Raw genomic sequence first — 26,172 nt, 5'->3', positions numbered from 1 at the left:
GGGCGTTCCACAGGGCGGGCGCCACTACCAAGAGGGCCCTCTGCCTGGTTCTTTGCAACCTCATTTCATGCAGTGAGGGAACTGCCAGAAGGCCCTCAGCGCTGGACCTCAGTGTCCGGGCTGAATGATGGGGGTGGAGACGCTCCTTCAGGTATAATGGGCCAAGGCCGTTTAGGGCTTTAAAGGTCAGCACCAGCACTTTAAATTGTGTTCAGAAATGTACCAAGAGCCAATGTAGGTCTTTCAAGACCGGTGTTATATGGTCCCGGCAGCCGCTCTGTAAAAGCCAGAAGAGCTTTCGTTCTTGCTCAATACGCACTTAAACCCAATTGTCCAAAATAGGTTATCTGCAGTCAAAACTGCACTGCACATGCCTCGAGATGACATGTGTTTATATGCCTACGTGCTAGATGCCAAAATGTGTCAGCTCCTCACTCTGATATTTAACTTCTAAGGGATCCTGGGGAAGGAGTTAAATGCAGAAGAACTTTAAACACAGTAATAAGGAATTCCTCAAAAGGTAAAATGAAGATAGTGCTTTGACAGGGATCTACCAACTCACCTAGTCAAGATGGCTTATATTATACCTCCATCGTCAGTGGCAAGGTGCCTCTGAATAACAGTTGGTGGAGAACAAGTGCAGGAGAGGGTCATTGCACCCATGCCCCACTTGTGGGCTTACCAGGGGCATCTGGTTGGCCACTACAGGCAACACAATTTGCTCTTTGGTCTGATTGAGCAAGACTCTGCTTAGGGACAGGAACCATAAACTCGGGGCTGTCCTTGGTAAATATTTGGAGGATATACTAATGCTATGACTATCAGTATACCAATCTATCTCTTTCCGGACACAAATACACTCTGAAGGCTTCACTGCGGGGTGCACAAAACATTGCCAACCTTAAAATACAGTAGGCACAGAATCCAGATTGTGAAGAGTGATGGCAATGGTCACAGACCTTCTTTGGAAATGCAACTCATTTTCACCATTATCACGAAATGAGAAATTTATGAATGAGAAATTCTCTTGTTCAACATCTGCCTCCATCCATGCCACTGCCACTCAGGTGTAGACAGTGCGGGATTTATGTATAAGCTAAACAAGCTATAGATTAGGGCCCCACTCTCTTGGAGGCCCCCAAAAAAATTTAAGGGGAAAAAAAGGGATGTACATTTCCAAAATATAAGATAAAAAACAATTACATATTTTGTTATGTGCAAATGGCTTTAGATACCTGTTAGGTCCATAAATTACCATATAGCATATATTCAACACAAAAAAACCAGCGACAATTTGTTGTTGACAAAGGACAGCTGGACATATAAAGGGCCCCATTACCTTCAGTAGCTGAGGGCCTCATCAAACCTAAATCTGGCCCTGGGTGTAGGCCCCATGATCCTCCCTCTCCCAAGTCGCAAACTGTGTTTTCGGTTGCAGTTCTCCTTAAATTGGCAGCTGAGACACAACCCAGGCCAAGTGAAGGAAAATTTGAAACCTATTTCCCGACCTGTTTAAATACTGCTCCACAATCACCACATCAAACCTGCTTATCTTGTTGTGATAAACCATTCTGTGCCAATTTTCAGCTATTGTTTCCCTTCACGGCAGCCTGAGCAATAGGAGATTTAAATCTGGTTTGTAGCAAAGGCAAGGCTCGGTTTCAGGAAGTACGCATTTATGTTTCGTAGCCAGAGACCTTGCAGCCTCTCTCCCCTGCACTTTGCTGCGCTGGTTTCTGGACCGCTGACTTTTCATTATTATCACTATGCACATTTTAATTGGCTGCACTTTTGCAAACCACCCACCCTTGATTTATTCACACAGGCTCCTCAATCTCCCCAGCGTCACCACCGCTTTCAGGGGCTGAGCAAACATGCGCTAAGAGGCACTTTAACGAAGCGTGTTCTCCTTCATGGAGAGCATGTGTTGCAGTGGGGTCTAACAGGACCCCCCCTCTTGGTTGCTGGGTGGGATTGTTTAAATGCCCAGGATTGTGATTGGCTTTTCTGGGTTGTTGGGCAAATTATGATGTTGCCAATTTGTGAGATGGCTTGAGGGTTTATATACTTAGCAGGCAGCATTTAACATTCCCTTTTGCTGTGTGCATCACATCACCTGCCCACTCTCCCTAAGTTAGGGCTTGTGTGTCTGACCTTGCTATGCCTGTCATGGAGTCGTCTGCTTTTGGGGCAGGGGCCTGGTAGGAATTTTGTCCATTTGGCTGATTGGTTGGTGCCATTTGGTTTTTGCCTACTGCATAGCAAATTGTCACAACTTGTAAGGTTGCGGTTAGACATTGGTTAAAATTTGGTTGGTGGAGGGGTAAGGACTGGCTGTGCCTGCCCCTCCAATGCTGTTGCTGCAAGGGAATTCCATTATAGGAATCCAGGGGCTCGCCATGCTTTTATCCAAATCCCTGGTAGGGGGCTTGGGCTGCGCAAGCCCCTGGGAGCATGCGGGGAGAGGTCAGGGTCTGGCACCCAGCTCCATCCTCTCCCCAAATGTTTTCCCTTACTGACTTTAGCAGGGTCGCGGAAGTCAGTTCTGTCCCTGGGTGGAGACAGATAGTCGTAACCAATGCCTAAGCAACCACTCACATTATGTATTTTAATAAAGTTGTGGCCAAAATTATGCCAAAAACCTTAAACAAAAATCCTGTGTGAATTGTGATTTATTTAGGGGGTGGCTTGGGGACCTCGACACGCAAATAGCTTTGAGAGGTGAAGTTCGGAACAGAGAAACACTATGGGAGAGGAGTGCTTGACCTTCCCACCACCCACACGTCCTCTGTATTATTACCTGCTGCCCTTGTTTTCTGCATTTAACTGCCCTGTGCTCCACCACACTGCATTTCTGTGCTTTCATTGCAAGCTCCCAGGAAAGACTTTGCTCTCCAAGGCACCACGTCAATGTTTTAGATATGCAATAAACAGATATGCACCAAACACGTATGAACAGATATGTGGAGCCCAAGGAGTTGCCTAATACAGAATCAGCTCAGAACAGCAGAGCACCTGGAAATTTAGCAGTTAGCTCTCTCCAAAATCTAACACAAAGGCTCTTCCTTGCTCTGCTACTTGAGGTCCTTTTACTGGAGTTGCTGAAGACGGAGTCTTGGATCCTGTAAGAAAAGTCCTACTGTCTCAGACTGAAGGCCTATAAAGCCTAGCATTCTGGTCCCACAGGGGCCAAAGAGATACCTATGGGAAGTCTCAAAGGAGGACTAAGGGCAACGGCACCCTCCCCACTCATGTCCCCCAGCAACGGGCATTCAGAAAAATACTGCCTGTAGAGCATGAAACTCTTAATCTCAAGGTCACGGGTTTGAGTCCCACGTTGGGCAAAAGATTCCAGGGGGTTGGATTAGATCAGGGGTAGTCAACCTTTTTATACCTACCGCCCACTAATGCATCCTTCTTGATGGTAAAATTTCCTTACCGCCCACAAGAGCTCGATGGAAGGAGGATTCAACTTGTGCCGTAGAACCCCCTACCGCCCACCTAGAATCCTGAAACGTCCACTAGTGGGCTGTAGGGACCAGGTTGACAACCCCTGGTCTAGACGGTACTTCACTTCTAGTGTTATGAATGAGAGAGAGAGAAATGTCTCTGTATCAACTTTAAGCACACAGTGCACAAGCATGTACACTTCTATTACTTCTGCCCTTTCTCGACTTTCTTTTTCCAAAAGTCCCAAATGCTGCAACCTTTCCCCGCCATATAAACAAAATATGCCCTACACCCAAATTTGTATCTTTGCCCAGATGTCCATACTTATGGCAAAAAAAGGTGCATTCCCCTAGATGTACAAATACTTTTGACCAGGGTTTCCCAAACTTGTGTCTCCAGCTGGTTTTGGACTACAATGCCCATCATCTCTGACTGCTGGTCCTGCTAGCTAGGGATAATGGGAGTTGTAGTCCAACAACAGCTGGAGACCAATTTTGGGAAACCCTGCTTTAGACTCCTTAATACTGTAAGACATTGCATACGTTCTCTTAACGTTGCTTACTTAAAGCAGTCTGGATATTCTGCCAGGGCCATGTTGATGACATCCAGCGCATGCTGGTGGTGCTTTTGCGCTGAAAAAAGGAGGGCCAGCAAATGAAGGGAATTCATATCATCCTTGCACAGTTTCAGAGCTTCCTGGAGCTGTTCTATCGCATCACAAATCTGGAAAATAAAAAAAAAAGGATTTCTCTCATTTAATCCTGCTTTCAGTTCTGTTCAAGTTCATTTGTTTTGGTCCTTGAGCGTAACAAAAGCAGAACACACAGACAAAAGACGCACTAGAGGCAATATTAATAAAACTCATCAGCATGAAATAAAACCAACTCAATTGCAAGGCGAGAGTATAAAAGACATCTTACAGATGCATGTTACAAAAGAGCACGCCAACAATCCAGCTGAGAATTAAATAATTCTCAGCCATTCATGTCCAGGCTACAATCTAGAATGCATGAAGGATAGAAAGGCAGTTGCTACCTTGGCCAGATTTAAAAGTGCTGGTAATGGCTTTTAAGCCCTAAATCAGAGCTAGGGAGCCCGTATCTCTCCAGATGTTGCTGGACTCCAGCTCCCAGCATTCTTGACTGTACAGTGGTACCTTGGGTTACATACGCTTCAGGTTCCATACGCTTCAGGTTACAGACTCTGCTAACCCAGAAATATTACCTCGGGTTAAGAACTTTGCTTCAGGGTGAGAACAGAAATTGTGCTCCGGCGGCGCGGCAGCAGCAGGAGGCCCCATTAGCTAAAGTGGTGCTTCAGGTTAAGAACAGTTTCAGGTTAAGTACAGACCTCCGGAACGAATTAAGTACTTAACCCGAGGTACCACTGTACTCTAGTTGGTGTTGACTGGGGCTGGTGGGAGTTAAGAGCTCAACATCTGGGAGCGCCACATCTGCCAGTCGATGGATGGCTTTTAACCATATGAATCTGTTCAGCCAAAGAATACCCCCCTCTCTCTCTCCCCACCCTCTCCTTTCCCCTAACTGCAAGATGTCTACGGCAAAAGTGTCTCTCCCCAAATGTAAACGAACTGTGAAAAAAACCATGAATTGAAAATGGAGACTATAGATGTACCTTTCCCTGTATATCTGTTTGCTTTGTAACACAAAAAACTTAAAAACTAATTAAAACAAACAAACAAACAAACAAACAACAACAACAACACACACCATATGAATTTGGTTCAGGCCTTAAGATTGTCTTTGAAGGTTTATAAATCTATCACCTATCTGATACATGGGCACTGATGATGACAGCGCCTTTTTGGTAGTGGCCTCATGTTTTTGGAACTGCATCCCAAGGGATCCATCAGTACAGGTTTTTAAGCAGGCGCCAGAACCCCCTCTCTTTCAGGCCATATTTCATTGAGACAGTGGGTCGAATTTTAAACGGCTGCCTTTAAATTGCTTCCATGAATTTCATACTGCCATCTTCCAAAAGGGTTTAAACTGCTGACTGGATCATAATGTGCTTTTTGTAGTTTTTCCTGCATGCGTGTGCTTTCTATACAAGTCACACAGTGTGAGGGCTTTGCCCTAGAGGAGGCAGCCAGAATGTCTTTAGAATTAAGTTTCCAGAGAGTGGAAGCCTTGACATCGGTAATGAATACAAAAGCCACTTTCAAGTCTATGTGGCTTGACATTTTATCTTTATGCCTCCTTACGGAAATTCTCCGAGGAAATCTTCCCCATTTGTTATTGATAGCAGATCTCGAGTCACCTTTAAGATGATCCTCTGGAAAGGGCACAAGGGTCTTTATGAGCTCAAAAGAGCATCTCAGGGATACAGCAGTAGAGCTATTTAGGTTTGAAAAACTTGTGGCTACAGATTGGACACCAATGGGTTCTCCTTCATTTTCCTACACAAAAGAGCTCTTCACATAGGAAAAGGTTAATGAGCAAAATGGCCCTTTAACGTGAAAGAACAGAAATACCAAATGCAGCAAGGCACTTGTAGGCTGCACTGTCCAGGATTTTTCCTGCCATCAAGGGGACTATAGACTCTCTTAGAATTAAGGCCAACGGGGAAGGTCCATAGCTCAGTGGTAGAGCATCTGCTTTGCATGCAGAAGGTCCCAGGTTCAAGCCCCAGCATCTCCAGCATCCTGGCACATTAGACAGCGGCTGCCAGTACACTGGAAGCTTGGGTTGCAAACGTGATCCATGCGGGAAGCATGTTCACAACCCGCAGCATCCGCAACCCGCAGCTCCGCGTCTGCACATGCGCAGGTCGCGATTCAGTGCATCTGTGCATGCGCCGAAACTCAGAAGTAACCCATTCTGGTACTTCTGGGTTCGGTGTGGTGCGCAACCCAAAATCGTGCAACCCAAAGCGTCTGTAACCCAAGGTATGACTGTACTGTGCTAAATGGTCTGACTCAGCATAAAGCGGCTTCTAGTATTCCTCTCCCCCCCCAAAAAAAATAGTTATTAAAGTTTTCACAATAATAAAATTATATCTAGAAGAAATGAAATAAAAAGAAAGAAAGAAAGAGAAACAACAAAAGAAAAGAGAGGAAGGCAAAGGAAGGAAGTAAAGAGAGGAGAAAGACAACAGAAATAATAAAACAAATAGGCTTCCAATATTTAAGGGCTGCCATATGTCTTGGTTTTCCTGGACACATCCACGAATCAGGCTGCAAAAATGGAGTCTGGGTGGATTTTTGCTGAACTGGCAAGTAGGGCAATCTTGTTTTCTAAAAACCCCCCAAAAATCCCTTAAAACTTAAGTTTTGGGGGGAGATGTTGCCAAAACAAAAACAAAAGCACAAAACCCCCCTGCTTTGTCTGGATTTTCAATTTTGGGAATATGGCAACCCTAAATATTTCTACGGCTTAGCTCAAAGATCCCTTCCCCTATTTGGCCAACTCATTTGCAGTTATTATAATTAAATTTATATACAGTGGTACCTCAGGTTACAAACACCTTGGGTTACAAACACTTCGGGTTACAGACTCCACTCACCTGGAAGTAGTACCTCGGGTTAAGAACTTTACCTCAGGTTAAGAATGGTTTCAGGTTAAGAACGGACCTCCGGAACGAATTAAGTTCATAACCAGAGGTACCACTGAATTCATTCCAGAGGTCCGTTCTTAACCTGAAACAGTTCTTAACCTGAAGGACCACTTTAGCTAATGGGGCCTCTCACTGCCGCAGCGCTGTCAGAGCACGATTTCTGTTCTCATCCTGAAGCAAAGTTCTTAACCCGAGGTAATATTTCTGGGTTAGCGGAGTCTGTAACCTGAAGAGTCTGTAACCTGAAGTGTCTGTAACCCGAAGTACCACTGCACTGCCTTTCATCAAAGGACTAAAGAGCAGTTTACAACACGGAGCACGATTTTCAGTACACCATCATATCTATATGTAATGGGTATGAGTTACTCGTGCGTAAACTGCCGCCTTTCTAGGCTTAATTGCCTTGGTTAAACCGTTCTGACTGCACAGCCCATCTCCGCGTGGCTGTCTCAGTCGCTAGCAGAATCTGTCTGTGGGCGTTTCTTAAACCTTTTCCAGCATAGAAGCTGTCTGACTCCCAGTCGCCTCCTCCTCTCACTGCGCGGGAGTCTTCTGAGCAGGGAGGGCGTGGGTAGTGGAGGACCTGTGCTCTCCTCACTGATGTCCAGAGAAGAATCCCGGAGCTCTCCCTCCGCTTCCCCCATTTGCCCCCCTTTATCCCTGGTGTTGCGCTGATTTCCTTCCTCCTCTACCGAGCTGCTTCTCCCCCTGGTGCTGGGTCCTTCGCCCGCAGAATCTGGGAGCCTCCCCTTCGCCTCTCGCTCTGATGTCAGTTCCCTGACACTATACGATATCATAATCTCAGTCTCTCACTTCCCCGCCATCTTTCTGCCACTTCCATGTGGACATTGTCTTTGGCTCCCAATAGCATCCCAGAAGCGGAGACGCCAGGGTGCTTATTCATGGCAGTTTCTCCCCCTTGAGGTGACTCTCACCAGATAAGGAGGAAGGCAGAACAGAGACCAGAAGGCTCTTCAATCCTGGCAACTCCACCATAGGGGCAAGACCTGCTGAGAAGTGTTGCTGAGTTGTATGCCATTTCCTTGAATAAAGAGTTAACTTCATTGACAAGGAAACCTTGTGTCTTTTGTGCTTCACCTGCATCCATCTCCAGCCCTGAAACTGGGCCAAGTTTAAGGTGTTGGGTCCTAGACAGCTCAGGACCCGAGCACTTGAGAGACCGCCTTCTTTCTTATATATCCAGCGATCTGTCGGAAAGTTGCTGTTCCAAAGATCTCAGAAGCCCACTGTGGTAATTTGCCTTGGGGCTTTGAGTGTGGCTGCTCCTATTCTGTGGAAGTGCATTCCTGTTGAGATAACACAGGCACACACTATCTGCACTTCCTGGAAACAACTGATTTTTATTTTGGCGGCAAACAGATTGAGATTGGCGGCAGATTGAGATTGGCGGCAAACAGATTGAGATGGCGGCAAACAGATTGAGATTGAATCCTGACAAGACAGAAGTACTGTTTCTGGGGGACAGGAGGCAGGCAGGTGTGGGGGATTCCCTGGTCCTGAATGGGGTAACCGTGCCCCTGAAGGACCAGGTGCGCAGCCTGGGAGTCATTTTGGACTCACAGCTGTCCATGGAGGCACAGGTTAAATCCGTGTCCAGGGCAGCTGTGTACCAGCTCCATCTGGTACGTAGGCTGAGACCCTATCTGCCTGTGGACTGCCTCGCCAGAGTGGTGCATGCTCTGGTTATCTCCCGCTTGGACTACTGCAATGCGCTCTACGTGGGGCTACCTTTGAAGGTGACCCGGAAACTACAACTAATCCAGAATGCAGCAGCCAGACTGGTGACTGGGAACGGCCGCCGAGACCATATAACACCGGTCTTGAAAGACCTACATTGGCTCCCAGTACGTTTCCGAGCACAATTCAAAGTGTTGGTGCTGACCTTTAAAGCCCTAAATAGCCTCGGTCCAGTATACCTGAAGGAGCGTCTCCACCTCCATCGTTCTACCCGGACACTGAGGTCCAGCACCGAGGGCCTTCTGGCGGTTCCCTCACTGCGAGAAGCCAAGTTACAGGGAACCAGGCAGAGGGCCTTCTCAGTAGTGGCGCCCTCCCTGTGGAACGCCCTCCCACCAGATGTCAAAGAGAACAACAACTACCAGACTTTTAGAAGACATCTGAAGGCAGCCCTGTTTAGGGAAGCTTTTAATGTTTGATGTATCATAGTATTTTAATATTCTTTTGGAAGCCGCCCAGAGTGGCTGGGGAGGCCCAGCCAGATGGGCGGGGTATAAATAATAAATTATTATTATTATTATTATTATTATTATTATTATTATTATTATTATTTTATTTTATTCCGACAGGCTTTACCAACTGGATAAATGAGTCTTTGCAACGAGGGTCTATTTTGTAATGCTTTAGTTTTGTTTTGAATCAGTAGTTCCCAAACTTTTGGGGGTCACTGCTGCCCCCTTGGTTCCACAAACTTCTCCCCCAATGCCGCCTTCTCTATAAAAAGCATTTTTCAGAATAGCGGTTTGCATGACCCACTAAGGGAGAATGGCATTCAAGGCAGTAATAATTATATTGAACATTTATTCAAAAGTCAATTAGAACCATTTACCGTATTTTTCGCCCCATAAGACGCACCGGCCCATAAGACGCACCTAGATTTTTGGGGGGGAAATAAAGGAAAAAAATTTTATTTCCCCCCAGGTGCGCTGCGCTACACCAGGAGCTTGGGGCGTGCGGAGCTCAGCGCGCCCCAAGCTTCTGCGTGCAGGCAAGGTCTCCGCTAGCGTGGGAGAGCCGGGCGCCTCTCCCAGGGCTAGCGGACTCCTGCGCTAATCCAGAAGCTTGGGGCAAGCTGAGGTCAGCGCGCCCCAAGCTTCTGCGTGCCGGCAAGCAGTCCGCTAGCCCTGGGAGAGCCGCGGGGCTCTCCCAGGGCTAGCGGATCGCTGCGCTATACCAGGAGCTTGGGGCGTGCTGAGCTCAGTGTGCCCCAAGCTTCTAGGTGCGCGCAAGCAGTCCGCTGCCGCCCCAAGCCTGGCGCACCCGGCAGGAGGTCCCACCGGGTGCGCCAGGCTTGGGGCGGCAGCGGACTGCTTGCGCGCACCTAGAAGCTAGCAGTCCGCTGCCGCCCCAAGCCTGGCGCACCCGGTGGGACCTCCTGCGGGTGCGCCAGGCTTGGGGCGGCAGCGGACTGCTTGCGCGCACCTAGAAGCTAGAAGTCCGCTGCCGCCCCAAGCCTCGCGCACCCGGTGGGACCTCCTGCCGGGTGCGCGAGGCTTGCAGACACTCGCCCGAAGCAGGGGGAGCCCTCCCGAGGGCTCCCCGTGCTTCGGGCGACAGGCTGCCGCCCCAAGCCTCGCGCACCCGGTGGGACCTCCTGCCGAGGGCGCGAGGCTTGCAGGCATTCGCCCCATAAGACGCACCCCCAATTTCCTCTTCATTTTTGGAGAGGAAAAAGTGCGTCTTATGGGGCGAAAAATACGGTAGTTGAATTAACTGCACAAAATGGTTGAACTTGATCAAGGGATACCATCTTTCTAAAGTCTAGTTTTTATTTACACCTCCAGAAATCCCTGCCACCCCCTCACCTCTTGGTGCCCCCCTGAGGTAATCCCACTGCCCCCTAAGGGGTAGTACCACCCATTTTTGGAACCTCTGTTTTAAATTTATCTAGTTGGTTGTTGTTGTTTTGCTAACTGTGGGTTGCTGGGGGGTTTGGGGGGTTGGGTTTTTTGCTGTTTTATTGTAATTAATGAATTGATGATAATAACAGTAAAGAAGACAAAGAATATCAGCATCCCACACACTGGCCTCTTTTCACTCTTAATTGAGCACCAGTGGACAAACAAACACACAAGGAATCAAAAGAGCTTTACGTCAACAGACCCTCAGCTTTCCGTTGGAATACTGGAAGTGCTAAAGACAACCATCTGAAAATAGACACAGGGAGGTTTTTTGAGGTGCATTTTCCAAAACAATAAAAATTAATTGGGTTGCTAGAGAAATGGACTCTGGGCTGCCAGACTGGGTTTCAACACAGGATTGCTTGGAAAGGCACAGGTGAATGGCAAGCAATGCAGCTTGTACCACCCTCATTTTCATCCCCCTATGTTTTGTACTGAAGTTCTCACCCTGGGACAGCAGGGGGATACTGTAGATAGTTTTCACTCAGGTCCACATATGCAAATAAGGGATTGAAAGTGACGTTCAGTGATTGGATAGTTACATAAAATGGTTACTGTTGTGTTCTAGTGGAGCTCTATATAAGCAGGCTGGCTGAACCCTTCAGTTCAGTTCAGTTCTGGCCTGTGAATAAACAAGAGCTGTTTGAAGAATCGCTGTGTCGTCTGATATGTTCACCCACAACTTAACACCCTACATCATGGGTAGGCAAACTAAGGCCCGGGGGCCGGATCCTGCCCAATCGCCTTCTAAATCCGGCCCGTGGACAGTCCGGGAATCAGCGTGTTTTTACATGAGTAGAATGTGTCCTTTTATTTAAAATGCATCCCTGGGTTATTTGTGGGGCATAGGAATTTGTTCATTCCTCCCTCCCCCCCAAAAAATATAGTCCGGCCCTTGACAAGGTCTGAGGGACAGTGGATTGGCCCCCTGCTGAAAAAGTTTGCTGACCCCTGCCCTACATTATGGAGACGCAATAGTGGGAAGTGCTGTTCCTGATGGATTTCTTCCATTTATGCAGCCATTAAAGGGATAAATTTAATGCCAGGAAAAGGATGGCAGATCAAATCCCCACTAAACTCTCAGCCTCAGTTCCTTCTCTGTGAAATGGGGCTGGCACTGCCTTGCTGTGCAGGGCCTGGCGAAGACTGCCAGGTTTGCAAAAGAGGCTGGATGCACTCGCCATGCAAATAACCAAGAGCTGCATGCAGAGTGCAATTTTGCAAGAACAGGCGCCTGACCAATATCCTTGGGAGCTTTAAGCCGCCGCATAAGCTGCGTGGGCGTAGAGGTGCTCCTGTTAATATTTATTGCTGCTTGTGCAAACTCCCTGAGATAAAAACCTTCGGCTCATTGCTTCAATATTTCAAGGCCTTTAGAAAAGCTGGCAAAGGAAACGTAGCAGTTTCTTTTGGCAGGGCATCTATCGGCCCCAGATATTGCCAAGTTTGTGGGGGCGGGGGGAGGCAGGGATGAGATGATGGAGCTCAGCAAGGCTGGCGGTGGGGGAGCAGAAGCAGATCTATGAAAGGGAGCAACAAGAAGCAAAGTCCTTTTGCTACTAAACCAGGGAGTTATCTAGAACCAGAAGTTCTTCTAGAGGTGAGAACTGTTCGAGGAGTTTCGTTTGCTGCACTCCCCCACCTTTCCTTGCCTAGAACCTGGTGGGGGAATCGCTGCCTGATAACTCTTGGAACCCACAGCAGACTAGAGTCCTAACACCTCCATTTCTAGAAGGTGCATGGGTAGGCAAACTAAGGCCCAATCGCCTTCTAAGTCCGGCCCACAAACGGTCCAGGAATCAGCGTGTTTTTACATGAGTAGAATGTGTCCTTTTATTTGAAATGCATCTGTGGGTTATTTGTGGGGCATAGGAATTCATTCATTTCTTCAAAATATAGTCCAGCCCCCCACAAGGTCTGAGGGACAGTGGACCGGCCCCCTGCTGAAAATGTTTGCTGACCCCTGGCTTAATGTGTGATAAACTTGCCGCTCTGAGCAAGGCTCAATGAATTGCTGGCTGTGGACTCACACAGTTTGCCCAGGAAATCAAAGTTGGCCTGATGAATCCAGGTGACCAACCACAGCACTCTGGCATGTCGGAACTTGTAGAGATTGTAGAGTTGGAAGTGACCGCGAGGATCATCTAGTCCAAACCCCTGCAATGCACGACTCTTTCGCCCGATGTGGGGCTCACAACCCTGAGATTAAGAATCTCATGCTCCAAGGACTGAGCTATCCCTCTTTGGTGGTGGTTGTTCTGAACGTCTCTGGAGAAGCCTGGAAAACCCAACCACAGAAACATCATGTGACAAAAATGTCACATTTCCCCCCCAAATCCAGGTGGTCAATGCAGCCAGAGCACTGCCAGCTACCGGGTTAGGAAGTAAATAAGGCACACCTTGTGGGATGCATATGGAGACAGATCTATATTATTATTATTTATTAAATTTGTATTGAGTTGCTATGATAGGGGGCTTGTTCACATACATTGCTTAGTCTCTCTTTACCCAAAGTTTGATCACTCTCGACCAGCCTATACATGACATAAAATGTGTCTTTGCATTTTTATGTGTATATTGGATTTTTTAAAAAAAATATAGCAGCTGCTTTTGTTTTGTGGGCCAGTCCAGATCAGGACCATGGGATGGAGGGAGATGGGTTTAACCCTCTCTCCCTAGTGTTGCTTGCCAAACAAAAGTTGTCCCCCACAAAAGCAGTTAATTACCCTAGGTGGGAAGCTGCTACTGATGATTTTCATTAGGTGTGTGTGTGTGAAAGGTTAACACATGCATCATGGTCCTAATCTAGATTGGGGAACCTGTGACTGCTATTTAAAAGCAGAAGGAGGAATTCAACATCACAGTCTTTTGATCATTCCATCAGCGCAAGGACTTTAGCTTTCCAGACACAGAAGTTCTCCTTCTACTCCCCCAATGTGCTGTTCCCGGGGTTTGCCTGGACACCCCACCCAAAAAAAGATGATTGTGGGTGCATGGAGGAGAAGGAGAAGGAATGAAAGCCAGGCTTCTGCTCATGGGACTCATTCGCATCATTAGACTCAATGTATAAATATGAAGATGCATTTAACAGAGCATGCCATTCGGCCCTGACAGATGAATGGACGCACTCACTGTTTGAGAAGTCACTGTGTGACTTGACAGCTCTATACGCAACGGCTCATTCACACACACAAGTTGTCACTTGATGCCACAGCATGTGTGATCCAGCAGCAGAAGGCTGCTTTGCAACAAGAAAACCCCTTGGGTGGTTGGTGCAGAGGGAGGGATGGGAGAATCATCTTTAATGGAATATATAGATCTAGAGTGTTGCTTTACTGCAGGGTTTGCTTTGATAATACCGTACATCTGCAGAACAAATGCAGCTGAACAGCATCTTCCCCCCACCCCTTGCTATTCCTGTGCACAGAAATATGAACACTGAAAAGCCATTTCACAGTAGTATTCCTACACTGGTTTGGTTGAGTTCCTCAATATAGTTCTCCAACGTTGCCAATTTAAAAGAAATTGTGCTTGCCTTTTCCTCTGTGTGTACTAAATGAGGAGGATCCATGATTAGGAAATGCTGGCTTCCATATTACTAGTAATATCCGAAGGCAACACAATGACCAAGTCCAACAATGCGATGTCGATATAAACTCTTTATATAATCAATACAGAACATTGAACAATATGAAATACAGTGGTACCTCGGGTTAGGTATTTAATTCGTTCCGGAGGTCCATACTTAACCTGAAACTATTCTTAACCTGAAGCACCACTTTAGCTAATGGGGCCTCCCGCTGCTGCCACACCGCCAAAGCACGATTTCTGTTCTCATCCTGAAGCAAAGTTCTTAACCCGTGGTACTATTTCTGGGTTATCAGAGTCTGTAACCTGAAGTGTATGTAACCTGAAGCGTATGTAACCCAAGGTACCACGGTATTCAAACAATTCACAGGGCATTTTACACAAGACAGCAAAAACACAGAGCAGCTGGAACCATAAAGGTAAAGGGACCATAAAGGTAAAGGGACCCCTTGTTACGGAAAAGCAGCAATGCGGGAGCGAGCTGCACCTGGCTGGAATGCAAAACAGGATGTTGATGTTTGGGACTGTACCATGGGAACAAAGGGGCAGTCTATTCACTGTACTGAGCACCGGATGTTAGCTCAGAGTGTCATCTGACCTGTACTGGAAGTGCAGGGGTGGAGTTATACTCTCTACTGTTGGAGTCTGAGGAATACAGACGCGTTTCTCTGTACTGCTGCAAGGACAGAAATAAAGACATGTAAATACATTTCTGTCTGTCTCTTTCCCCTCCCTGGGGGAGGCAGGGAGGAGGGAAGAGTGGTGTGTTCTTCTCACGCTTGAGGAGGATCGCCGATAGTGACCTAGCCTGTATCCTGCCGGGAGACGCAGACGGGGAGGTCAACAAGGAGCTTAAGCCGAGTGCCTGGAGAGTGGCCAGTTTCCTCTGATAAGGCTTAAGAATCCAACACCCCTGACCATTAGGTCCAGTCGTGACTGACTTTGGGGTTGCGGCGCTCATCTCGCTTTATTGGCCAAGGGAGCCGGCGTACAGCTTCCAGGTCATGTGGCCAGCATGACTAAGCCGCTTCTGGCGAACCAGAGCAGCGCACGGAAACGCCGTTTACCTTCCCGCCAGAGCGGTACCTATTTATCTACTTGCACTTTGACGTGCTTTCGAACTGCTAGGTTGGCAGGAGCAGGGACCGAGCAACGGGAGCTCACCCTGTCGCGGGGATTAGAACCGCCGACAATTTCTGTTCTCATCCTGAAGCAAAGTTCTTAACCTGAAGCACTATTTCTGGGTTAGCAGAGTCTGTAACCTGAAGCGTATGTAACCTGGGGTACCACTGTATATGAAATATGCACTCTCTGCAAAACCAAATAAACAGAAAACTTCTAAATCTCTGAAAGTCACAAAATATGCACTCTAGATGGGTTCTCTTGGAAACATAGAACCAAATAAACATATTCCATATTACTACACATGGCTTGCTGAACTCTGGATTAGACTACTGCAATGTGTTGTAAGCAGGGCTGCTCTTGAAGGCTAATCGGAGAGTAAAGTTGCTCCAAAATACAATGGAAAAGGTATTGACTCATATCTGCCATACAGACCTGTCAGTAGGTGCTTTCGTTTGCTCCCAACTGGTTTCCAAGCAGAATCGAAAGTGTTGGACTTGCTTCCATATGAATCTGTCCAATTCTCCCCAGGCCACACCTCCTTCCTAGACCAGGTTCCTCACTGACTCTGCTATGTGTCCTCCTCCTCTGCTTTGGCAGACCCTCTAAGTGTCCCTATTTTTCAGGGATAGTCTCGGATTTACAGAAGCTGTCCTGGTTTCTGATTTGATCCCCAAATGTCCCTACTTTCATGGGACAAATATTGGGAGAGTAAGGAATAGGGTGTCTCTATTTTCATCAGAGAAATGTTGGAGGTCATGTTTGATAATGGCCAATGAGAAGCAACAGCACAACAAGATGACTCAACGGAATCTGGACTCACAAGCCCAAAGCAAGGAATGGACGGAGCACTTGGCTGTGGTGTCGTTCCATTCATTTTGGAACGCTGCCCTGATGTCAGTAGCCACCAAATTGGCTGATGAAAGCCTCGGCCGTGGCACTTGCCAGTTCATACAATCTGCCAGATGAATTAGTAAGTATCATTTAGGCTTCAGTTAATCAGAAAGAGAATACACTAAATAGTTTAAATTATTAAGGATATTAAAAATGCATTACGAAAATGTTTATCATGAGCTATGCTGGCAAAAGCAGAATCGGATATTTCAGAGGCCTAAAAATAAATATGTCTCGGGTGTCAGCAACACACTCCAAGCGTGCTTTAAAGATTTATACCGTGTTAAATGGAGGAAAACAAGGCAGCCTCAGAAGAGGCAGGACGATACTAATCATGAGTGAATATTGTTTGCAGGGCCTTAGGTTGAACTACACTTAAGGCCTTCATGCCTCTCTGACCGATACATAATTTCCTCGCTCTTTTATTTGTGTTTGCAAAGACAGGTGGTAGCTCACGCACAAACAGGCACAATTCCCATATCCTATACTCAGAAGAGAGCTTTGAACAGAAATGAGGCATTCTTGGCATGCCTCTGGAGGCTAGCATTCACCAGCCTGGTGACTTGCTGATGCTTTGGACTACAAGTCCCATCATGCAATTCAAAACATCTGGAGGGGACCAGGCTAATGAAGGCTTCTCTAGGCTATAGTAGAACTGGCACAATAATTAACCAGCCTCAGTGATGAAAGGTCAGGTGAAAATTCAAAATTTAGCTAAACGGAGTACTTTCTTTGAAAAGCATGGCTCTGCTTTATGAAAACTATGCTGACTTTAAAACAAACCCATAACACAGATCTTGGAACTGTTTTGAGGGTTTTTAGCCCTCAGGCCCCCAAACCTGCAATGATATTTAGCTTGGTTCCCTAGAATTATTATTACCGTTACTGTTACTATTATTTAAATTTGTATACTACGCTTCATCCGTAGATTTCAAGGCAGTACACAATATAAAATTACAATTTAAGAAACACAAAATACATAATAAAAATAAGAACAGAAACAAACTTTTTCCAGTGTCTTTAAGTCTTCCATTAATAGCAGAGTAAATTAAATTGTAATCTGCATCCCTCAAAAGATGGCAAAATATGTAATAAGGGTTCCCTTAAAATTACTGAAGCACCTTTGGCTTCCTAATAAGCAAGTCAGTTTGGAAAGAACATACTGAAGGTAGAAAGTTTGGAAAGCACTATGATAAGGGAAAGGACTCTTTGAACTGCAACTACAGATAATAATAATAATAATAATAATAATAATAATAATAATAATAATAATAAATAAATAATTTATTTATACCCCACCCATCTGGCTGAGTTTCCCCAGACACTCTGGGCAGCTCCCAATCAAGTGTTAAAAACAGTACAGCGTTAAATATTAAAAACTTCCCTGAACAGGGCTGCCTTCAGATGTCTTTTAACGATAGGATAGCTGCTTATTTCCTTCACATCTGAAGGGAGGGTGTTCCACAGGGTGGGTGCCACTACCGAGAAGGCCCTCTGTTTGGTTCCCTGTAACCTCACTTCTTGCAATGAGGGAACCGCCAGAAGGCCCTTGGAACTGGATCTGAGTGTCAGATATATGACAAAGCATCCTGAGAGTCCTTTCTGCTGCTTGTACCTACCTGCCTGACAAGAGCCAGCTGCAATGAGACGTAGAGGATGATTTGGTGGTCTTCAGGTGCCAATTGACGTGCTCTGTAAAACACAAACACAGAGAGCATGGTAATGGTTCATTTTATATGTGTTCCTACGCACTGCGCTCCTGGAAGCCTGGATATTTAAGGAACACGCCTAGAAAGCGGTGAAAGCAAGTAACAGTTTCAGGTTTAGCGGTATAAGAGATCAGCTTTGTGTGAAGATCTTATTTATTGGGTGTCAAGCTTTGGGGAATTGGCTCCCCCCCCCCCATGGTAGATAAGAAGATCAAAGATAGGAACGTCTTAGCAGTTAGAAACTTTAATAATTACAGTGATAGAACAAATAGAGAAATGGCAGTGCTCCCAATTAAGGCTGACACCCCCTTCGTTGCTGTTAATCTATGTCACTTCTACGTCTTGTAATCTGAGCTTGTACCCTCTGTGCTTTCTGTTCTGACACTTTCTGAGCTCTTCTTGACCTTAGGCTGAGTAAAGGAATGCTGTCCGGAGACTGCGAATCTGTTAACCCTCTCTTTTCCAGTGTTTCTTCTCCTAGCTGTTCCCCATCCAGTATTTCCCAGCTTCTGCCTTCTGTACTGTGCCCCTCTGCAAATCACTGTTCCAAATCTATACTATCCTCCTGCTCCTGGGAAGATTCAGGATCCTGATCAGGAGCAGAGAGGGAGGGAGGGAGTCTCCCACCATTCCTCCTCAGTGCAGCCCTCCTCAGCACGGTCCCTGACATTGGGACACCGTTTCCTCTCTAGTCTGGGGAGCCAGTGTGGTGTAGCAATTTGGATCAGGAAGACCTGGCTTTGGATGCCCACAAAGCCATGAAGCTAACTTTGTGGCTTTGGGCAGATTGTTGCCATTCTGCCTAACCTATAAGAGGACAATAGCACAGGGCTATGGTCAAGATTGGAACGTAATAATGGAGGCCTGCTCGGTCAGTTCAAAGGACCATAACAGAGAGCATCCTGGTCCACTCCGGGCCAACCTGATGCTTCAGGTAAGCTCACAAGCAGGATTTAAGCCCTCCAAGCCCCATCACAGTTGGTATGCTCTCTGCAAAGGGTCTTCCATGGCATAGGTAAGGTAAAGGGACCCCGACCATTAGGTCCAGTTGTGACCAACTCTGGGGTTGCGGCGCTCATCTCGCTTTATTGGCCGAGGAAGCCAGCGTACAGCTTCCAGGTCATGTGGCCAGCATGACTAAGCCACTTCTGGCAAACCAGAGCAGCACATGGAAACGCCGTTTACCTTCCCGCCAGAGTGATACCTATTTATCTACTTGCACTTTGATGTGCTTTCGAGCTGCTAGGTTGGCAGGAGCAGGGACCAAGCAATGGGAGCTCACCCTGTCATGGGGATTCAAACCGCCGACCTTCTGATCAGCAAGTCCTAGGTTCTGTGGTTTAACCCACAGCGCCACCTGCATCCCCATGGCATACTCTCTTTGAAACACTGGTGGTCCCTTTAGCTGCCATGGCTAAACGTACAGAGATATGTACTGAGACTTTTTAAACAAACAGTCTCTTGCATGCCAACCTGGAGGAAGAGTGGAAGGCAAATAATGATAAATCACTAATAGGATTATATATTAACTTGGTGTGATAAGGGCTTGCCCAAAAGACAAGATGGAGGCTGATGAGGATCAAATCATTCATTCAGAAGGGGCCTTAGAAGTCATCTAGTCTAAGCTGCTCAGTGCAGAATCACCAAGGTTAAGTTAGGTTAGAGTTATTGCATTGATGTAACACTCCCAACAACTAAAAGACCTTAAGCAATTTGCAGTGGTGATAAATTATAATGATAAAACAACATAAACATATTGGGGGAAAATGCATTGTGGGTGCTGCCCAAATGCCTGGGTAAACAAACATGTCTTTGCCTGACGATGTTTAATAAGTGGGTCCCATAATGGAGACTGCCTTCTTCCTCTTAGGCATTAAGATCAGCAGAAGGAGCCCTTCTGGCAGCTCCACCACCCTCAGAGGTTCAGGACAGGGTATTCTCTGTGGCAGCCGCTAAGCTGTGAAATTCCCGCCCCACAAAGGTGCACCAGATACCTTCACTGTACATCTTTTGCTGACTGCTGAAGACAAATCTCTTTACCTTGCCTTTGACACTTGGGATATGTGTTTTAGGACCCATCCCATTCCCGTGACTGTACTTAGTTTCAACTATGTAAAATTTGTGTTGCTACTCACCCTGGGACCAGTTGGCTATGAATTACCTGCTGGTAATTAACAATGATGTATGGAAGTGAGAGCTGGACCATAAAGAAGGCTGATCGCCGAAGAATTGATGCTTTTGAATTATGGGGCTGGAGGACACTCTTGAGAGTCCCATGGACTGCAAGAAGATCAAACCTCTCCATTCTTAAGGAAATTAGCCCTGAGTGCTCACTGGAAGGACAGATCGTGAAGCTGAGGCTCCAATACTTTGGCCATCTCATGAGAAGAGAAGACTCCCTGGAAAAGACCCTGATGTTGGGAAAGACGGAGGGCACAAGGAGAAGGGGACGACAGAGAACGAGATGGTTGGACAGTGTTCTCAAAGCTACAAGCATGAGTCTGACCAAACTGCGGGAGGCAGTGGAAGACAGGAGTGCCTGGCGTGCTCTGGTCCAGGGGGTCATGAAGAGTCGGACACGACTAAACGACTAAACAACCAATTAACAATAATAATAGTGATGATGCTGCCTGGACCAAAGGTAGTTCCTGTATCTGCAAAGACTCACTGTGTTCTTCAATCTTCCCCTTGCACATACGTATACACCTATCAGGGCTGCTGCAGAAGGTGGAGTCTACCAATACATTGGCTACCCCAGAGTTAGGATAACTAACTAGGCCATCAAAAACAGAAGCTTGGGTGACAACCTCCCCACACACCGCACCATAGGCGATGCCCTTACCATGAAGGAGGCACAAATAATATTATCTTTCAGGCATCTGTGGGACTCTGGAGGATGAGAATTCCTCCAGAGTATGGAGTAACCACTGAAAACAACTCCCTGTGTGCCCTCACTGAGTGGCAGAGTGTGCTTTTTTGTTTATCTCAGAGTTTGGAATGAAGGTATTTTGAGGCATGCCGGGCGCAGGCCATTTAACAGCTTATAGGTCAATGCAAAAAAGCACCTTGCATTTTACTAAGAATGCTGCAGCAAGCCAGCAGCATACCTGGGGCGTTTTGCCATTTTGCCCTTGGCTGGAACAGAGACGCACTGCCTGGAGGCAGATGCATGCGACATTTGCAGTTCTCCCTGTTGCAAAAGGGCTGTCAAGATTATCACATGTGTACGGAATCTGCTTTATACCAGGTCAGGCTGTTTGTCCAGCTAGTTCAATATTGTCTTCTCACGCTGGGAGAGGTTCTGATTGCAGAGCTCTTTCCCCCTGGCTCCTACTCCAACAGGTGCAGAATGCCGTGGCGAGGCTCCTTACGGGGTCCTTGCCGCGGGATCTCATTCATCCAGTGCTTTACCAACTGCACTGGCTCCCGGTGGAGTACAGGGTCAGGTTTAAGGTGCTGGTTTTGACCTTTAAACGGGACGCGGGTGGCACTGTGGGTAAAACCTCAGCGCCTAGGGTTTGCCGATCGCATGGTCGGCGGTTCGAATCCCCGCGGCGGGGTGAGCTCCCGTCTTTCGGTCCCAGCTCCTGCCCACTTAGCAGTTCGAAAGCACCCCTAAGTGCAAGTAGATAAATAGGGACCGCTTTATAGCGGGAAGGTAAACAGCGTTTCTGTGTGCTGCGCTGGTGCTGGCTCGCCAGAGCCGCTTCGTCACACTGGCCACGTGACCCGGAAGTGTCTCCGGACAGCGCTGGCCCCCGGCCTCTTAAGTGAGATGGGCGCACAACCCTAGAGTCGGACACGACTGGCCCGTATGGACAGGGGTACCTTTACCTTTACCTTTGACCTTTAAAGCCCTATGCGGTCTAGGACCTACGTACCTACGGGGCCGCCTCTCTTGGTATGCCCCGCGGAGGACCTTAAGGTCCACAAAGGACAATATTTTGGAGGTCCCAAGTCACAAGGTGGTTAGATTGGTCTCAACTAGGGCCAGGGCCTTTTCAGCACTGGCCCTGAAGTGGTGGAATGCTCCGTCACAAGAGACTAGGGCCCTGCGGGACTTGACATCTTTCTGCAGGGCCTGCAAGACAGAGCTGTTCCGCCTGGCCTTTGGTTTGGACTCAGTCTGACCCTTATGTTTCCCTCCCCTTATGGTTTTGATCTATGGGCTACTTTTAAAATGAGGCTGCATTTTAAATTGCATTTTAACCTGTATTTTAAATTGGGTCCCCCCCATTATGTTTTTACTGTAATTTTTACTGTTGTTAGCCATCCTGAGCCCGGCTCTGGCTGTGGAGGGCGGGGTATAAATAAAATTATTATTATTATTACTACTACTGCTGCTGCTGCTGCTGCTGCTGCTGCCCAGGTCTTACATGCCATGGGTTGAGCCTGGAACCATCTGCATGCAAAGCAGATTCTCAGCCACTGGTCCTTCCCAGCAAACCTATCCCAACCTCGTCTCTCCCTTGTTCTGTGGGGCTGCAGCCAGCTATCCAAATATCATGGACAAACAGGTCCTGGGCCATCTCAGCAGCAGCCTCTTCAGTAACCTCCAATTTGTATACTAGCCTCATACCTGGCATTGCTTGGGGATTCCGAGAAACGCCCCCAAAAGCAGTGCTGTAGCAGAATATTGGCATTTAGAGAGGGAGCAAAGGATGCTAACACATATATAGCATGCAGAAGGTCCGAGGTTCAACTCTTGCTGTTCCCCAAAGGGTCAGATAGCATAGTGTGAAAGACATTGCCTGGACGGCAACACTGATCAGAATAGACAATGCTTGCTTTGATAGAGCAACAGTCTGACCTCGGTTTAAGGCAGTCTCAGCACTGATGCCTGCTTCGTAGCACCTTCAGCTCTCTCATACCACCCCGTCTCTAGCAAATATACTTTTCTTAATGCTAGCAGGCTATTCTGCATGTGGTCAAGAAGGATGCAGTTGACCTCTCCCGATAACCCCCCCTGTTGGCTACGGGTGGGCACCTGTGATGTCCGATTAGCAATCTTGCCCGCGTCCAAGCCGGAGTTAAGATATCAAGGAAACAAGCCACAGCTGGTGGGGAAAGGTCAAAAGGCTAAAAATAAAGATGGTTTAAGAGTAATATAGGACAGCAATTACATCTAAATAGCACAGTAAGGGAGATGTTACATCTGAGTCTAGGAATGCCTGCCACGTAAAGCTAAATCCCCCACTGAGAGGGAGGCTCTGTCTAAGCGATGCCTTCTTACACTTCTGGTTAGTGCACAGAGAATCAGGGAGCAGCAGGAGGACCTTTTCAGTTGACTCTGGAGGCAGAAATATGCTTTTGCTGACATGCATTTATTCCCTCGTTAGCACCTAAAACGGGACGCGGGTGGCGCTGTGGGTTAAACCACAGAGCCTAGGACTTGCTGATCAGAAGATCAGTGGTTTGGCCACTGTCTGAAAATCATCCCTGGCTTCTTCCAGTGGCCTTGGGTGAGATAACGGTGCATAAAGCAAAGGGAGCATTAAGCTTATTGCCCATTAGCTCAACGTGTTGGGCAATGAAACCCATGCTCCTATATGTCCCACGAGCAGAAGGATCCATGGAATAGATGTTTTTTGTTGTATTGTGAAATTGCTTTGAGATTATTCATAGCATGTGATCCATAAATGAAACCAATAAAAATATGCTATGTGGAAGGAAGGCATACGGTACTACAAAACCAAAAGAAAAAAGAAAAAAAGAAGAAGATTGACGGGGTGAGCTCCCATTGCTCAGTCCCTGCTCCTGCCAACCTAGCAGTTCGAAAGCACGTCAAAGTGCAAGTAGATAAATAGGTACCGCTCCGGTGGGAAGGTAAACGGTGTTTCTGTGCGCTGCTCTGGTTTGCCAGAAGCGGCTTAGTCATGCTGGCCACATGACCTGGAAGCTGCACGCCGGCTCCCTCAGCCAATAAAGCGAGATGAGCGCTGCAACCCCAGAGTCGGCCACGACTGGACCTAATGGTCAGGGGTCCCTTTACCTTTTTAGCACCTAAAACAGTATATTACTTTTTCCTTAGGTTATTTTTTAAGGGCAACCGTGACTGATAAAAGGAGGAAGAGCTCCAACATAAGTAGAAGCCTAGAGACTGCTTCAGGTTTTGGTGTAAAACAAACAAAACACTTGTCAGTTGGGAACCTTTCTTCCTCACCTTTCCAGAGTCTCAAGTGCTTTTCGGTGCAAGTTGTCTTGTGTGCTTTTCAGGGTAGCTGTAACACAAGCAAAAGAGCATGAGAAGTTTTGTAACCGTTGCAGCAAACACTAAGCTTGAATGGCTTTGTGCTCTCTTTTTCCTTCCCCCTTTCAAAGTTGGGAAAAACAGTCCGTATGGTTCCTCAAAATGAACATTCCCCTAAGGATTTTATGTTGTGGAGGGGGGGGGGGAGAGAGAGAGAGAGAGAGAGAGAGAGAGAGAGAGAGAGAAAACGAACACACAGTTCTCCCTAGATCTTGCTGGAGAAAGTATTCCCTGCCTTAATTCATGGAGCTCTACAAAGTGATCACTCCTGTAAGACCAGACGCCTGTGGACAATCTTTCCTTTTTGAGAACGTCCAGCTCAAACCGCGCCAGAAATAAAATGTCATGGCTAGTTAGAGAACAGCTCTCCCTAGATAAGGCATAAGCAAACTCGGCCCTCCAGATGTTTTGAGACTACAATTCCCATCATCCCTGACCACTGCTCCTGTTAGCTAGGGATGATGGGAGTTGTAATCCCAAAACAGCTGGAGGGCCAAGTTCGCCTATGCCTGCCCTAGATCTTGGTATCTTATTTGTTTCTTAAATTTTTGTGCTGCCCTGCATCAACAGAGTTTAGAATGACGCGCCTATTCTTCCCCATCTTTAGCCTCACATCAGCTCTGTAGGGCAGCGCTGGGAGATAACAATTGGCCCCAGTGAACACCCTGGCTTTAATGGGGATTTGAACCTCGATCTCCCTGGTCCTAGTCCAGCACTCCAGCCACTACACTGCACTGATGGGGTTTAGTCCAGATCTCGCTCCATATCTTCAGATGGGGGTTTCTTCCAGAGATCATTGCCATTCAAGACATCATTGCCAACCAGCCTTCTCTGCTCTTAGCAGCTTTTGTGCAGAACGCTCTGCTGCGGAAAGTCCACAGAGCTAGTTTTTAGAAACCCAACCCAACCCCCTTTTCCTGTTTTCATAGGAGGCGCAAAACGTCCATTCTTTCCGACTAATTCCCGCAGCTGACTTTTGCTTTTCTTGTTGTCTCTTGCTTTTAAATAGCTTCATGGGTTTGCTTTTTTGTGATTTTTTTTTTGCAAAAAGAGTGAAAAAAGCACACAAAAAATGGAACGTGTACGAAGGACCCTTACATTTTAAAAGATGTCCCTAGTTTATTTTGCCTGCTTTGGATACTTTCGGCTTGGAGAAGTTCTGCACAACCCCGGAAACTTGGCATTTTGTCCCTTAACGGAGCCCACGAAAATGGACATCACCTTGCTGCCTCTGTGTGTTTTATCCCACTAGGTAGGAGAACATGACTACCTGACCATGGGTCTTCTCCTGAGTATGACTTAGCCGGAAGCAACCCACCAGTTTCATACACATTTTTGGCTGCAACCCTGAAATGAAGCTGCTTTGTTCCTACAGGCTAGAATGGGATTCCAGCAGGACTGGCTGGATATGGGACAGCCGCCTTCGGTCTCCCTGAAACATTTGCCTGTGGTATCTCCCCCTCTACCTGTGTGGATGTCGATGGTTTCCCAGAGCCAGGTTTTTATGAGCTGTTTGCTGAGCCTTGGCACTTCTGCGTGGTCATCTGTGCAAAGCTGTTGGAAGGCTGCCTGAAAGAGAGAGCTTGGGTGCTGCACCTGCTGTCCCCTCGATGTAGGAGACGTGTCTGTCGGGAGCCTGCTGGCTTGGGAAAGAGGGGACAGAACTTTGCCAGAGGCTCAGCCAGTGCAAATGTCCCTGTGTGTGTGTGTGTGACTGAAACTCTTCTGGGATAGACTTTGGCTCCTGACCAGAGCATAAATTAGCAATGACAGATGTTGGCCGGGCGGCACCTTCTCCTGCCCTCTGCTTTCCTGAGGACGCTACCCCAGGAGGCCCCAAGGCTTTAATGGAATGCTTTGCACCACAGCAAAAAATAAAACTGAAAGAAGGGCCTTGATGAACTTGTATCTCTTAAGACAACAG

General features: G+C 47.1%; 1 protein-coding gene and 1 long non-coding RNA gene across 5 annotated transcripts in view; both read right to left on the bottom strand.

Annotated features, from left to right (window-relative positions):
- The window catches only part of LOC310702832, a 311,903-nt gene that overhangs the window by 77,369 nt on the left and 208,362 nt on the right, over window positions 1–26,172 (bottom strand). The window lies entirely within an intron of this gene.
- The window catches only part of TTC7A (tetratricopeptide repeat domain 7A), a 183,744-nt gene that overhangs the window by 82,816 nt on the left and 74,756 nt on the right, over window positions 1–26,172 (bottom strand). For all 4 annotated transcript variants that reach the window (XM_083494305.1, XM_083494306.1, XM_083494307.1 and 1 more), the window contains exons 13-15: window positions 24,162–24,219; window positions 17,909–17,981; window positions 4,013–4,173 (exon numbers count right to left, since the gene is read on the bottom strand). In XM_083494305.1, the coding sequence (XP_083350431.1) occupies window positions 4,013–4,173; window positions 17,909–17,981; window positions 24,162–24,219 (292 nt within the window). The remainder of the gene's footprint in view (window positions 1–4,012; window positions 4,174–17,908; window positions 17,982–24,161; window positions 24,220–26,172) is intronic.

The sequence above is a fragment of the Podarcis liolepis genome (genome assembly GCF_965112155.1).
Source record: "Podarcis liolepis genome assembly, chromosome: 3".
Taxonomy (NCBI): Eukaryota; Metazoa; Chordata; class Lepidosauria; order Squamata; family Lacertidae; genus Podarcis; species Podarcis liolepis.
This window is presented reverse-complemented; position numbering and strand designations above follow the sequence as displayed.